This window comes from Neophocaena asiaeorientalis, unplaced genomic scaffold, assembly GCF_003031525.2.
Source record: "Neophocaena asiaeorientalis asiaeorientalis breed wild unplaced genomic scaffold, Neophocaena_asiaeorientalis_V1.1 scaffold91, whole genome shotgun sequence".
Taxonomy (NCBI): Eukaryota; Metazoa; Chordata; class Mammalia; order Artiodactyla; family Phocoenidae; genus Neophocaena; species Neophocaena asiaeorientalis.
The window spans coordinates 67,944-81,923 of NW_020173198.1; the positions used below are offsets into that span (position 1 = coordinate 67,944).

At 39.6% G+C, this 13,980-nt stretch overlaps 1 protein-coding gene across 6 annotated transcripts in view; it reads right to left on the bottom strand.

The window, feature by feature from the left end:
* The window catches only part of LOC112399208 (rab5 GDP/GTP exchange factor), a 104,988-nt gene that overhangs the window by 66,001 nt on the left and 25,007 nt on the right, over window positions 1-13,980 (bottom strand). For 5 of the 6 annotated variants that reach the window (XM_024744235.1, XM_024744232.1, XM_024744230.1 and 2 more), the window contains exons 2-3: window positions 10,009-10,194; window positions 7,321-7,487 (exon numbers count right to left, since the gene is read on the bottom strand). In XM_024744235.1, the coding sequence (XP_024600003.1) occupies window positions 7,321-7,487; window positions 10,009-10,187 (346 nt within the window). In that variant the 5' untranslated portion in view covers window positions 10,188-10,194. The remainder of the gene's footprint in view (window positions 1-7,320; window positions 7,488-10,008; window positions 10,195-13,980) is intronic. The other variant, XM_024744234.1, reaches the window with a different exon arrangement.

Sequence of the window (13,980 nt, forward strand, 5' to 3'; positions counted from 1 at the left end):
AAAGTTGTCTGAATATGGGGGAAGGACTGGGAACTAGACGGGTGAGGGACCATATATACCTTTTATTTTTGAGCCATTTGGATGTACTACCTTTTTTTTTTTAAGCAAATAAGGCATAATTTAACTCAAAACAAAAACTGGCACATCGTTTCTGAAACTTTTTTTTACCAATACGGAAAACCTAAAATTATATTTGACACCCTGTACAATTAGAAAATATTCTTTAATACTTGGAATTTAACCTTTCACTCAGTCTGATAAATTCCACCTCTAGTCATGATGGAACAACAGCGATTAGGTTTACCCTACTGCCTTAACAACTAGAAAAATCAGACAAAACATATGAAAAAATGGTTTTCAACACTGGCCAACAGGCAGTGGGGAGAGTAACCCCTGAGAGAAGGGGACAAACATGGTAAATCTTACAAGTGCCCCAGCTCACTGCAGGTAGAGTTTTTAGGCCTTGGCACAGGGAGAGGCAACTCAAACAGAGCCTAGCAGACTTGCTGAATTGGGGAAACAATATTTAGAGCTCAAGAAGGCCAGAGTTGCCAGAATTTGCATGGCAAAACACATAGAGGATGGGCTGCAAAGAAAAATCTCCAGATAACTGCAGAGGGGTTCCCTTGAGTCTCTGACTGAGTACTGCACATGCACGTGAGAAAAAAGTGGGTAAAGGAGTGGGCAGAACAATCTTCTGAGCACACATGACAGGAAATAATTCATTTTTCCTACTAGCCAGGAACAAAGAGTATCAGCAATGACAAATATGTGGGCAACTATAAAAGACATTTTCTCATTGAAAAATTTACTTAAGGGCTTCCCTGGTGACGCAGTGGTTAAGAATCCGCCTGCCAATGCAGGGGACACGGGTCCAAGCCCTGGTCCGGGAAGATTCCACATGCCGCAGAGCAACTAAGACTGTGCACCACAACTACTGAGCCCGCGCGCCTAGAGCCCGTGCTCCACAACAAAAGAAGCCACCGCAATGAGAAGCCCGCGCACCGCAACAAAGAGTAGCCCCCGCTCTCTGCAACTACAGAAAGGCTGCACGCAGCAGCGAAGACCCAACGCAGCCAAAAATAAATAAATAAATTTATAATAAAAAAAAAAACCAAAACACAAAAAGAAGGCAAGAAAAGAGGAGAGAAAGAATTATATCCGGATGGGATAAATAGAAAACAGAGCAAAATGGTAGGTTTAAGCTCCATCTTATCAAAAATATCATTAAATATAAGTAGTCTAAATAGCCCTGTGTTTTTAATACAGAAGCAAAACTTGTATTTCAAGTATAGCCAGTCTGTTATGATTATCAAGCTTTCCATTTCCCAATCCAAACACTCAGTTTTAAAAAGTCTTGGCAGCAGAACAAAATGTGCTCTTGAATTATAATGTTTAAGCTATCATTCAATGACAATTTTCTACATGGCAGACACTGTGCTTTACTCCACATTCTCATCAACCCTTAACAATTTTGTTATATTCCTGAAACCATATGAAATAATAAATGTACACACCAATAAAATGTTTTTGTTAGGTAGGTGGAATTATCATTTTACACATGAATACAATGAGGCTAGAGGTTAAGTCATTTACATGAGACATGTTACACAGGTTAAGAAGAAAAGCTGGGGGCTTCCCTGGTGGCGCAGTGGTTTAGAGTCCGCCTGCCGATGCAGGGGACACGGGTTCGTGCCCCGGTCTGGGAAGATCCAACATGCCACAAAGCGGCTGGGCCCGTGAGCCATGGCTGCTGAGCCTGCACGTTCGGAGCCTGTGCTCCGCAGCGGGAGGGGCCACAACAGTGAGAGGCCCGCGTACCGCAAAAAAAAAAAAGAAAAAGAAGAAAAGCTGGGATTTAAATCCAGATCTGTTTGACTCCCAAGCCCAAGCTCTTCACAGTCATACCATAATTCCCTCCTATCATTACAGCATATTTATTCCTAGTTAAATTAAGCAACAAGTATCAACTGAGCACCTACTACGTAAGGCTGTCTGCAAGCCAGATGACATATTAAATCGAATTAAATCTTCAATAAAGTAAACCTATAAAAGCAAAATCTTCAAGGGGCTTCCCTGGTGGGGCAGTGGTTAAGAATCCGCCTGCCAATGCAGGGGACAGGGATTCGAGCTCTGGTCCGGGAAGATCCCACATGCCGCGGAGCAACTACGCCCGTGCACCACAACTACTGAGTCTGCATGCCACAACTACTGAAGCCCACGCGCCTAGAGAAGCCACCGCAATGAGAAGCCCGCGCACCGCTCGCAGTTGTGCAAAGAGTAGCCCCCTCTCTCCGCAACTAGAGAAAGCCCGCGTGCGGCAAAAAAGACCCAATGCAGCCAAAAATAAATAAATAAATTTATAAAAGCAAAATCTTCAACAAAAAGGCTATTTGAAGGATAGCTGTGAAAGAGTAAACACAACCTAAAAATGTCAATATCAAAATAGAGCGTGACCATGTAGTAAAGATGGTTAACACCATTTTAGTACTAAAAACATATTTTGTATCTCAATGTTAAAAAAATTTACTGAAAATCCCACGTTTCTCAGATTATCCAAATAGAATAAGGACAACTCAGTAGAATATTATAGTTCTTCTGACTTTTTCAGCTGTTTTGACCATAGATATATAATATGGACTAAAAGGCAGATAGTCTGTAGTATAATAAAAAATATATATATTTGGTTTTTGGCCCAGGGATAGATATTTTTGATCACCAATGGCCAATGATTTGATCAGCCATGCCTACAAAATGAAACCTCCATAAAAACCCTTATATGACAAGGTTTGGGGAGCTTCCACATTGATGAACGCATCGAGGTGCTGGGAGCAAATGCCCAGATGGCATGGAAGCTTGGTGCCCCGCTCCCCTACCTTGCCCTATGCATCTCTCTTCCATTTGGCTGTTCCTGGGTTGTATTCTTTAATAAACCCATAAGCATAAATAAACTGCCTTCCTGAGACAGTTCTAACAAATTATCAAACCTAAGGAGAAGGTTGTGGGAACCCCCTATTTACACCTGGTTGGTCAGAAGTACGGGTGTCCCCACTCCTGGGGATTGCAACTGGCATCTGAGGTGGGGGCAGTCTTGTGGGGTCCAGCCCTTAACCTATGGAGTCTGTGCGGACTCTGCGTAGTTGGGGTCAGAACAGGACTGACTTGCTGGATATCCAGTTGGTATTGTAAAATAAAAGAAACCACATATTTGGTTCAGGGAAAAAATTTCTCATTGTCCTTGTCAACGAAAGTCAGAAACTGATCATGTTCCAAATACATTATATTCAAAACATTATAAAAGATGACTTTACAAGATAAAAAAATTTTTGGAGTAGACAAGAAAAGGCAATCAAGCTGAGTGTACCTGAGAAATGACTGTAAAAACAGGCACAATTATAAAACTGGTTCCAAATTCAACCTGGGGAATCCTTACTTCAGTTTCATCTAAGTACCAAAGAGGCCCACTTGATTAAAGTAGCAATTCATTAGTAATTCTTCAAACTATGTAATTAACACCATGCTTCAACTTAATTAACATCTGAAGTTCCGGTCTTGGGATAGCAGAGTGTAAGAGAATTATAGTTTTGTTTTTTAAATCTTATTTTGAAATAACTTCAAGTTTACAGAAAATCTGCAAGATTGTTACAAAGAATTCCTTTATACCCTTTATCCAGATTTACAAAATTTTAACATTTTGTTCCATGTCTGTATTATTTTTCTAAATTTTTTCAGAGTAGATTGTATGTTTCATGTGCTTTACCCCTTATAGTATGAGTATTTCTCAGCAACAAGGATGTTCTGTTGCTAACTGTAGTTATTGAAAAAAAGTATTTGTTTTTTACACAGGATCAAATTGAGGGTCACACATTCATTTAGTGGTCATGTATACTTAGTCTTCTCTCATCTAGAAACGTTCTCCAGACTTCCTTTGTTTTTTTATGACACTGACAATTTTGAAGAATACAGGCCAGTTTATTTTATTCAATGCACTTCAATTTGGGTTCCTCTACTGTTTCCTCATGACTGGATTTCAGGTTATAAATTTTCAGCTTAGTTATTACGTAATCCATGTTGTGTTCTCAAAGTAACATATCTAGAGGCACAGGATGTCCATTTCCCCCCATCATTATGTAGCTGCCATTTCTCTACTTGGAATTAATAAATAAGTTGTGGGAGTTAATTTGAGATCATGTTCATAACCTGTTCCTCGGGAAACCCCCTCCTCTCATCCCAGACTTAGCACCCACACTGATGAAACTTGTCTGAATCAATTCTTATTAGGATGACTACAAAATGGTGATTTTCTATCTCCATCACTCCTATATTAGTCAAGATTCTATGGTAAGGTTCTCCTCTTCTTTATTTAATTATTTATCTATTTTATTAGTAGGACAGACTAATGAATTATTGTTTTATTCATTTACACTCCATTTATTGTCTTTGGCCAGTGGGAACCCATTCCAGCTGACTTCTGGGCCTTTGACCTGTCCCCAACATTTCTGAGGGGCCCTTCTTTCCTAGCTCAAGTTGCAGAATCGGTCATTTCTCCAAGGAACCTTAATTCACTTCAGTGAAGAACAGTATTTAGACTCTAAGATCTGAGTAGAAAGATTGGTATTTTAATTCTAAAAAAAGAAAAGATATTCCTCCTTAGAGCACTGCTTTCAGATTAGTTTGTAAAAGATGTACACAAGAGTCTACTCTGGGTGACAACATCTACTTGAGCTCCAAAAGAAAAGGGCATTTTGGAACATATGAGCAAGTATTTCGACTTGGCTGACCCCCTATGATTTACTCTAAACTATAGCTCACTCAACCTTACTTTGGAGAGTAAAGAACTAAAAGTAAATTCTCTGAGTCTTTACAGTCAAGCTGTTCCACTTACCTCCTCTGGAGGGACAGCCAATTCTAACAGGAAGTTAAAATAGTTTTCAAATCCCTTAGAAGGTTATTTGTCTTCTATATACTACCAACCTGCCCTGGCTTAAGAGCTTTCTTTCATGCTACCAATAGAAGCAAGTAAAATATTAAGAGCAAGGACATCTTGGATTAACAAAGTGAAATAAAGAATACAGAACACAAAAGGTTTATTGTAGTCTAGAGCCAATAAATTAAAACTGCATTTAGTATAGGCTAACTTTATCCCCATGCAAAGGCCAAACAAATAATCAGCCTGAAATGCAAAGTTCGCCTGGCAGAGTTACATAAGCAATCTGTGAAACAAAGATCCAACAGCATCCTCTTTTCTAATGTACACACATCAATTTTTTCCTCAACACTTTGAGGTTTTTCTCACCATATGCTTTCTATAGACAAAAAAGCAGCTAAAGATCAAAAAAAAAAAAAAATAAAGTAAAAATCTATCATTCTAAAGAGAAGAAAAAAGGTAAGAACTATTCCACATAAGAGTTTTTAAGATAAAAAATCACTTGAAGTTTTTCTTTTAAAGTACAAATCTTCTCTCCATAATATAATGTATACTGTACAGAAGGTCTGAGGACATGATTTTTTTAAATTGCCAAATACAGTCAATGAATGTATGTGACTATTAAGCACTTCAGTAATAGAAACTTCATTATCTATCTATCTAGATACAGACACAGGTATAGTTATAGATAAAAACACATATTTCAAGATCAAGCGATATAATGGAAAAAAGCTTAACCAGGAGTTAGGAGACCTGAGGTCTAATACATCAACTCATTATATGACCCTGGGTAAATTAGTTAACCTTTACGGGCTTTCATATTGTCATCTGTAAAATGTGGCAGTTACAGCTGATGGTTTTACAGTTTCTTTACTATTTCATCTGTTGTCATATACCATTTCACCATACATCTATAAATTCATAAGGTTAATGAGACTTTCTCAAAGCAGGAAACAGAATTTAAGCTAAATAGGAATGAATGGCTTTGATCAATACCTTTGAGCTCCTTACCAGCAGAGATTATTTTGTCAGAAAAACAACAGGCATTTTAAAATAGCTAACACTTACTGGAGATTAACTATGTGTGTCAGGTACTGCGCTGAACTCTGTACACACATCGGCTCATTTAATCCTCAAGACAGGCCTATGATAGGTATTACTGTCCCTCAGAATAGACAGGGCTTAAAGAGATTAGCTTGCTTAAGGTCACACAGCTAGCAAACTGCAAAGCTGAGACTCAAACCAGGGTGACTCCAAAGCTTACAGTTTTAATCACCCTACTACATTATCTTCTAATAAATAAATCATGAGCCAAATACATTCTCATCAAATACATTTAATCTCTAGCAGGTACTGATTATTTCCCTTCTTACTACTGTAGAGAAAACTGCTGAGTGACAGCGAACCAAGAACAACTCACGTGAACAAAAAGATTATTTAAAGATTTGCCTCTATTAAAGAGACGTGCGGTGTTTTTAGATAAGCAATTGTTCCTTTTAATAAAACAAAAAACAATAGTCATTAAATCCGAAAGACCAGAAAAGATCTTAAGGTGTAATATTTATTATTATTAATTTTTTTAAAGGTGTGATATTATTATGCCCCTTCCTTTAAGCAGACCAAAAATCTCATGACAATTACCCCAGGTTGGGGGGCAGGGGGTGAGGGGGTGCAAGGGAGTGTCTAAGAGAACAGCTCTACCGATAGCATCAGTGTTGGTTCCCAGTATCCCTCACCATTTCAAATTTACTGCATAGCTCTGATTACCAACATAAAGGTTCAGAGACTAAGCCCTAACAACAGACATTCTTTCTTGTTTCCTACTAGGCCACTTCAACTAGCCTATCTGCTCACTAGCGAGAATCTTCCTGCTTGTTTAATAAGGAATTTTAAGAAGTAGGATGAATAAGGTCAAGTGCATACAAAAGTGAGCCTTTTCCTACATGTTCTCTACATAGTATTTCCTTAACACACAGGCTGTCTAACAAGCTCTCAGAAAACTTCTTTTTTAGACAACTTTAAGGCTAGAAACAGTCATTTCTGATAAGGTATGGATAGTGAGGATATTAAACAAAGGAGAATAAACCAATATCCAAAAATTAAAGGCACAAAAAATAAAACATCCAAACAGATGGGATGGGAATGAATTTTATAAACAAAACTACATATTTCAATTACCTTTATTCCTCTTATAGAGTAAATAAGTTCTCTAAAACACAATGTCCTCCAACCAAAGAGATTTCATACGTCATCTGCACTTCAAACCCAACATCTCAAGTCTGTGCTGATATTCTCTGAACGCTTACAGAAATTAGAAAGCTGAGCCCACATACACTGTGGATCTACTCTATACCTCTTTGGGCACAAAAGAAAAAAGAGAATCAGAAAATTACCCTTCTTTGATCCAACCCTGGATGAAGCACTGAAGAATTTCTTCACTGTGGTAACCTTGCGGGTCTTCTCATTGGTTTTCTTTTCTTCAAACTTGGAAAATGTGAGGGATTGGGCCCCTTGGCTGCTCTGACTGCTGGCAAAGGCCTCTTCTTCCTCCCGCTGTAGTCTGTAATTCAAGAAGAGGTTAAGTTTAACCCTGATATTCTCCAAGTTCTCCTTGTATCTAAAGGTAATAACTCAATGAATTGGGGATCTAAAATTTGTAGAGCCAGAGGCTAAATACACCAAATAGGTCTGAGGTCTCTGACAGGAAGCTCTCCTATGTGCTACTACAAACTTCAAAAGGGACTTCTCCGTGGATCATGTTCATTCAGCAATTGTACTAGTGTTACATAAAGCAAATAAAGTCTAGTCCTTTTCCCTGACAACCTCAAGGTTGGAAGAGAGAAAAAGACAAGTAAATAATTACCCATAATGTAACAGTGCCTATAGTAGAGAGCAAAACCCAAGTGCCATGAGAACATAGGAAAAAAGAAACTAAATCTGCTGAAGGAGTCCAAGGTTTTATAATGGTGACATTTAGGCCAGTCTTAGAAGGATCAAGAGGATTCCGCCAAGTAAAAGGTCATTCCAGGAAGAAGGTACTACACATGTGAAGGATGTGGCGTTTGTTGTGGACCAAGCTCATTCAACGTAGTCAGATCACTGACGGTGTGATGGACTATGATGCTGGATGTACAGCTGGGCACCAGGCGGTAAGAAACCTTGACTGCCAAGCCTGCTATAATCCTGGATTTCATCATGTGGTGGGGAACCAAGAAAGACTATAATCCAGTAAGTTACCATTATCTGATCTGTGTTTTAAAGGTAATGCAGGTAGCTGTGTGACAACTTGAGGGGCAGAGAGACTAGGGACAGAGACAATAATTAAGAATATATTACAAAGATTTAAGTGAGAGAAATAAGAACATGGAAAATAGGAAAGGATGAAATTCAAAACACTTCTTTTAGCTAGAATAAGCAGAACTTGCTTAATTAGTTGTAAACAGTGTGGGAAGTGAAGGAGAAATTAATGTTTTTTAGCCAACTGAATAAATAGTGATGTCGTTAATTGATACCGGAGGAGGGTTAGGAGGAACTGCTGGGAGTGGGGATTAGAGTAAATAAAAGCAAGAAATCTGGCCTTGGACCAGCTGAATTTGAGGTATTTATAGTAAATCTCAAAGGCTATCTATAGAACTATGGTTCTCAAAGTGGATTCCCCAGACAGCAGCATCAACATCACCTGGGAACTTGTTAAAAATGCAAACTCTCAGGCCTCACTCCCAACTTACGAGAATCCGAGATTCTGAGGGTGAGGTTCAGTGACCACGGTTTTTACAAGCTTTCCAGGTGATTCTCATGCCTGTTCAAATATCATTAAGTGCCGTAGGAAATCTCAAGCAAGGTCGCAATTGGAAGCAGTAAGAAACAGCAACAAAATCACAGGTAGAGGTGTTGGTGTGAGAATGGAATAGGGACACACCTTTCTCTGAGACAAAACAGAAGTTAATACAAAGACACTAGTACGGTTTGATAACAAGGGAGAAAGCTAAGGGAATTCATGCCTAGTGGCCTCTACTTTCTTTCTAAAATAGGATCAGCTACAGAGACTATCAAGAATGCAATGGGAGGGCTTCCCTGGTGGCGCGGTGGTTGGGAGTCTGCTTGCCGATGCGGGGGACAGAAGTTTGTGCCCCGGTCCGGGAGGATCCCGCGTGCCGTGGGGCGGCTGGGCCCGTGGGCCATGGCCGCTGGGCCTGCGCTCCGCAGCGGGAGGGGCCGCAGCGGTGGGGGGCCCGCGTACCGCAAAAAAAAAAAAAAAAAAAAAAAAAGAATGCAATGGGAAACCCGAGGAAATAGTTAATGTTATATGTCTATATTTGCTCTCTTTGACTGACTATGGAGTCACTGAAAGCAGCAAGTGTACTTTGTAATATTGAGTTCATCACAGATGGTAGCAAAGTAATCACTCAACGAATATACCTGATTAAATATAAAAAAAACTAGCAAAAGCTGTCAGAGATCAGTCTTTCTTTTATTGAGAAGCTTCACAATTTCTAGGATGCTTTCGTAAAGGATTAACATTATTCATGGTATTGTATTAGTTCCTATGCTCACTAGACATTCTATGTTTTAATTTTTATCATAATCATATTTCTGCGTAATACTAACAAATGCCATTTTTTAAGAGAAAAGTTAAATTTCCATAACGTAAGGATTATATATACAAATCAACAGGTTTCTATTATTATGTGCTTATCACTGTGCCAGATGCCGTGCTGGATATATTAAAAGAATGAGGAAATAATGCCTGATGAAAGTCATGTGCAATAACCTCATTTAATCTCCACCACAAAGTATGTTTACCTCCATTCTTCCACTCCGAGGAGCTTACTGTCTTCATCAGAGAACTAAGACTAACGCACCCCAAACACAGAACAACTAAAAGTTAAGACAAAGACAAAACAAAGAAATCACTGAAAGCTACTCATTAAACGCTGAATGAGGGGAAAAAATGCATTTCTCTTAATATTAAACTGACTTGCTGACAGATCAAAACAGAAGAAAAAAATGTATTCTGACAATGACAGAGCTATGTATCCAGTTATATCACTGTTAAACCACCCCTAGTTAAGTCCTTTTACCGCTCTGCTAGTTCCCAATCCTCCTGAATCTGCTTCTGCCTGGCTTTGTGGTACTCCTCCCTCCAGCACTTGGAGCAGAAACCCTGCCAAGCAGGGTTGCCGTAATAACCACATCCTTTCTTGCACAGGAGCTCTGATTGATCCACATGAATTCCTCGGCGCTCAGACTTAAGACTCATCTTCTTCCTGTTAATCAAAGAGCAAACAAGAAAGTTTTGTTGAAAATGAATTCACTATCATTCTACTCACAGCAAAGCAATTAAGAAAAAAAAAATGAATGAGTCTATCATCTTCAAGCTATAATGGAAGAAAGGAGAGAGGGAGGGAAGGAGGGAAAAAGAAAGTTTAAATATTACAAATTACTGTCATACTAAAGAACAAACTTCTTATTCCTGCCCAATAATATAAAGAACACTTTAAGAAGGACTAATACTGGATTAAAGACCTAAACAGAAGACACGAAACTATAAAACTCCTAGAAGAAAACATAGGGGAAAAACTTCACAACGTTAGATTTGGAGACAATTTCTTGGATATGACACCAAAAGTACAAGCATCAAGAGCAAAAATACACAAATGGGACTACATCAAACTTAAAAACTTCTACACAGGAAAGGAATCAACAGAGTGAAAAGGCAACCTATAGAATGGGATAAAATATCTGCAAACCATATATCTGATAAGAGGTTAATATTCAGAATATGTAAAGAACTCCTAAAACTCAACAACAACAAAAATCCAATTAAAAATTAGCAAAGGCCATGAATAGACAATTCTCCAAAGAAGATGTACAAAGAGCCAACAAGTGAAAAGATGCTCAATGTCACTAATCATCAGGTAAATGCAAATCAAAACCACAAGGAGATATCACCACACACCTGATAGAATGACTATCATCAAAAAGAACAAAAAGAACAAGTGTTGGCAAGGATGTGGAGAAATTGGAACCCTTGTGTACAGTTGGTAGGAATGTAAAATGGTACAGCCACTGGGGAAAACAGTATGGTGGTTCCTCAAAAAAGTAGAAATAGAATTATCATATGATCCAGCAATCTCACTTCTGGGTATACACCCAAAAGAACTGAAAACAGGATCTTGAAGAGATACCTGCACACTCATGTTCACTGAGCATTATTCACAATAGCCAAGCAATCTAAATATCCATCAAAGGCAGAATCTATAAACACAGGATGAATGGATGAAGAAAACATGGTATATACAATGGAATATTATATAGCCCTAAAAAGAAGGAAATCCTAGCACATGCTACAACATGGATGAACCTTGAGAACATTATGTCAAGTAGCCAATCACGAAAAGGCAAATCAAAGACATTATTCCACCTACATGAGGTATCTAAATTAGTCACTCTCAGAACCAGAAAGTAGAATGATGGTTGCCAGGGGCTGGGGGAAGGGAGGCAAAGAGGAGTTGCTGTTCAATGCGTATAGGGTCTCAGTTTTGCTAGACAAAAAAGTTCTAGAGATCTGTTGTACGAGGTGCACAGTGCAGAGTGTACAGTGCACTACTCTACACTTTATTCTTTATTGTTTATTTATTTTTGGCTGCGTTGGGTCTTCATTGCTGCGCACGGGCTTTCACTAGTTGTGGCGAGTGGGGGCTACTCTTCGTTGCGGTGCGCGGGCTTCTCACTGCGGTGGCTTCTCTTGTTGTGGAGCACGGGCTCTAGGGCGCACAGGCTTCAGTAGTTGTGGCACGTGGGCTCAGTAGCTGTGGCTCGCGAGCTCTAGAGTGCAGGCTCAGTAGTTGTGGCACACGGGCTTAGTTGCTCCGTGTCATGTGGGATCTTCCCGGACCAAGGCTCGAACCCGAGTCCCCTGCATTCAGGCAGATTCTCAACCACTGCGCCACCAGGGAAGCCCCTGTACACTTTAAAAATGGTTAAGATGGTAAATTTTATGTTATGTGTTTTTTACCACAATAAAAAAAGATTTTAATATTTAAAAAAGGGGGACTAACAGATCCTTCTTATTTGCTACCATTTTAAACCTGAGGGACAAAGTACAATCTTCTTGAAATACCCTGTGTTCTTACTACATTATGTCATTTGGCTCAAAAAGACAACTTCATTTCAACGATATAAAAGTGAATACTTTGTCCCAAATGAGATATTTTAACATTCACCAAGAAAACAAGTGTAATTAAAGCATCAGAATAGAATCTAAACTCCTTGAGACGGCATTCAAGGCCCTACTGTTTGCCACCACTCACTACATGCCTAATATTGTGACAGGTACTCAGTATAATTATTTCTCACAAAAACCAAGGTAGATATTATCTCCATTTTATTAGACGTGAAAATTCATAAACAAAAACACAGGCAGCATGAACAATGAAGAAAAAGAGAAAAGTGCTATGAAACCGAGGGGCAGCGGGAGAAGGTGAGGTCATTCTGACTTAGGGAGCATGGAGAGACCACCTGGGCCAAGGAGTGAAGGGTGGGGGATGTAGACCTTCAAGAGCCTTGAGTTGAGGCTTAGAGGGTCTTGTAGCGATGACACAAAAGAGGGAAGACATTCCGGACAGGAAGAACATCTTTTGCAAAACACTCAGAGACAGGAGAGCAAATGCAGAACATGAATGATGTGGTATAAGTAGGAGGTAAACAGAAGCAGTTATGTGTGAAGTTCAATTATGATGCCTTTTTAAAACTGCAGGCAAGAGTCTGGGTTACAGCATTGTTGTTTCAGTGAAAAGGGGAAATCAATAGGTGTCTATTTTAAGACATAAAACTTGAGAGGTGGAGTTCTGTCTTCCAGTATGATGAAGTGAGGAGGACAATAAATCCTCTCCACCAAAATCAACTATAAAGATAGACAAAACTTCCCCTCTGCTGATGGATCAAAGTGTGAACCAAGGAATGCATTCAAACTTCAAGCCACCGACTGGCTCTCTTGCATCTCCTGCGTGTATGCAGTCTCTGTTGGCCAGACATTGGAAGCCTTACTGGCTAGAGATGTTTGTGCACAAATTCAGTCTTTGAACAAACAACAATCTTCGGCTAAACATTAAGGGGTGCAGGCAGATGGCTGACCCCGAGAAGGAAATCAAGGATAAAAATAAATGTAAGAAAAAAAAAATGAGGGCAGACAATGAGCAGCCGCAGGGTGTGGGGAAGAGAGACTTCACAGGTGTAGTCCAGCTATAAAACCTAGATGGCATGCGCTAAGCACTATTTTTGAGGATTTTCAAAGGCAAAAGGGAGGAAAATAATTAAAGAAGAAGACCAGAATTCAGTGTATCACTGAATCCTCGGTGAGTTTACCCTTTTTTCCCCTCCAGTATCACCAAGCCAACTCAGAAATGGACACCAGGGCACAGAGAGAGCTCCTCTAGCTCTGGCTCAAAGAATGAGAAAGGGAACTGCTAACACTGAGAGGAAATATGAAAATCCCTCCATTTTCTTGTCTTTTTTTTCCCTCCTTCTCTTGAGCCATGAGCAATCGAATGGTGTCCACAGAAGCGGCTGGAATGAGAGACTGCAGGAGCTAAACTCGGAGGAAGGGGAACTATCCATTTTTCCCACTCGCTAGTCTCCTAGACAGTGATGGGAGTACAAGACAGAGTGGGATAACTAATTCCACAGCTTTCCACCCAGAGGAGAGAAGATGAGCCCCAAGAGAACTTTAAAAATGCAGGAGGAATCAATGAGGAGAACTCAAGAAAGCAAGCTGAAAATGTGTCTGATGCTATTCAGGATCAGAGACTAAAATTCACACTAATAGAGAGACCACTGCACAGGTTTCAGACTGACACACGCAGGAAACATCAAAATAGCACTGCGAAGCCTCTGAAAAATGAACCAACATGGGAACCACAGCTCACAGAAGTAGGGTTGGAACCTGCGGCCCAAACTTGGCAGCAAAACTAAAAACTTTTGCTTCTCCAATGACACTACGTGGAAAATTAAAACACAAACTACAGACTGGGAGAAAATACTCTCAAATCATA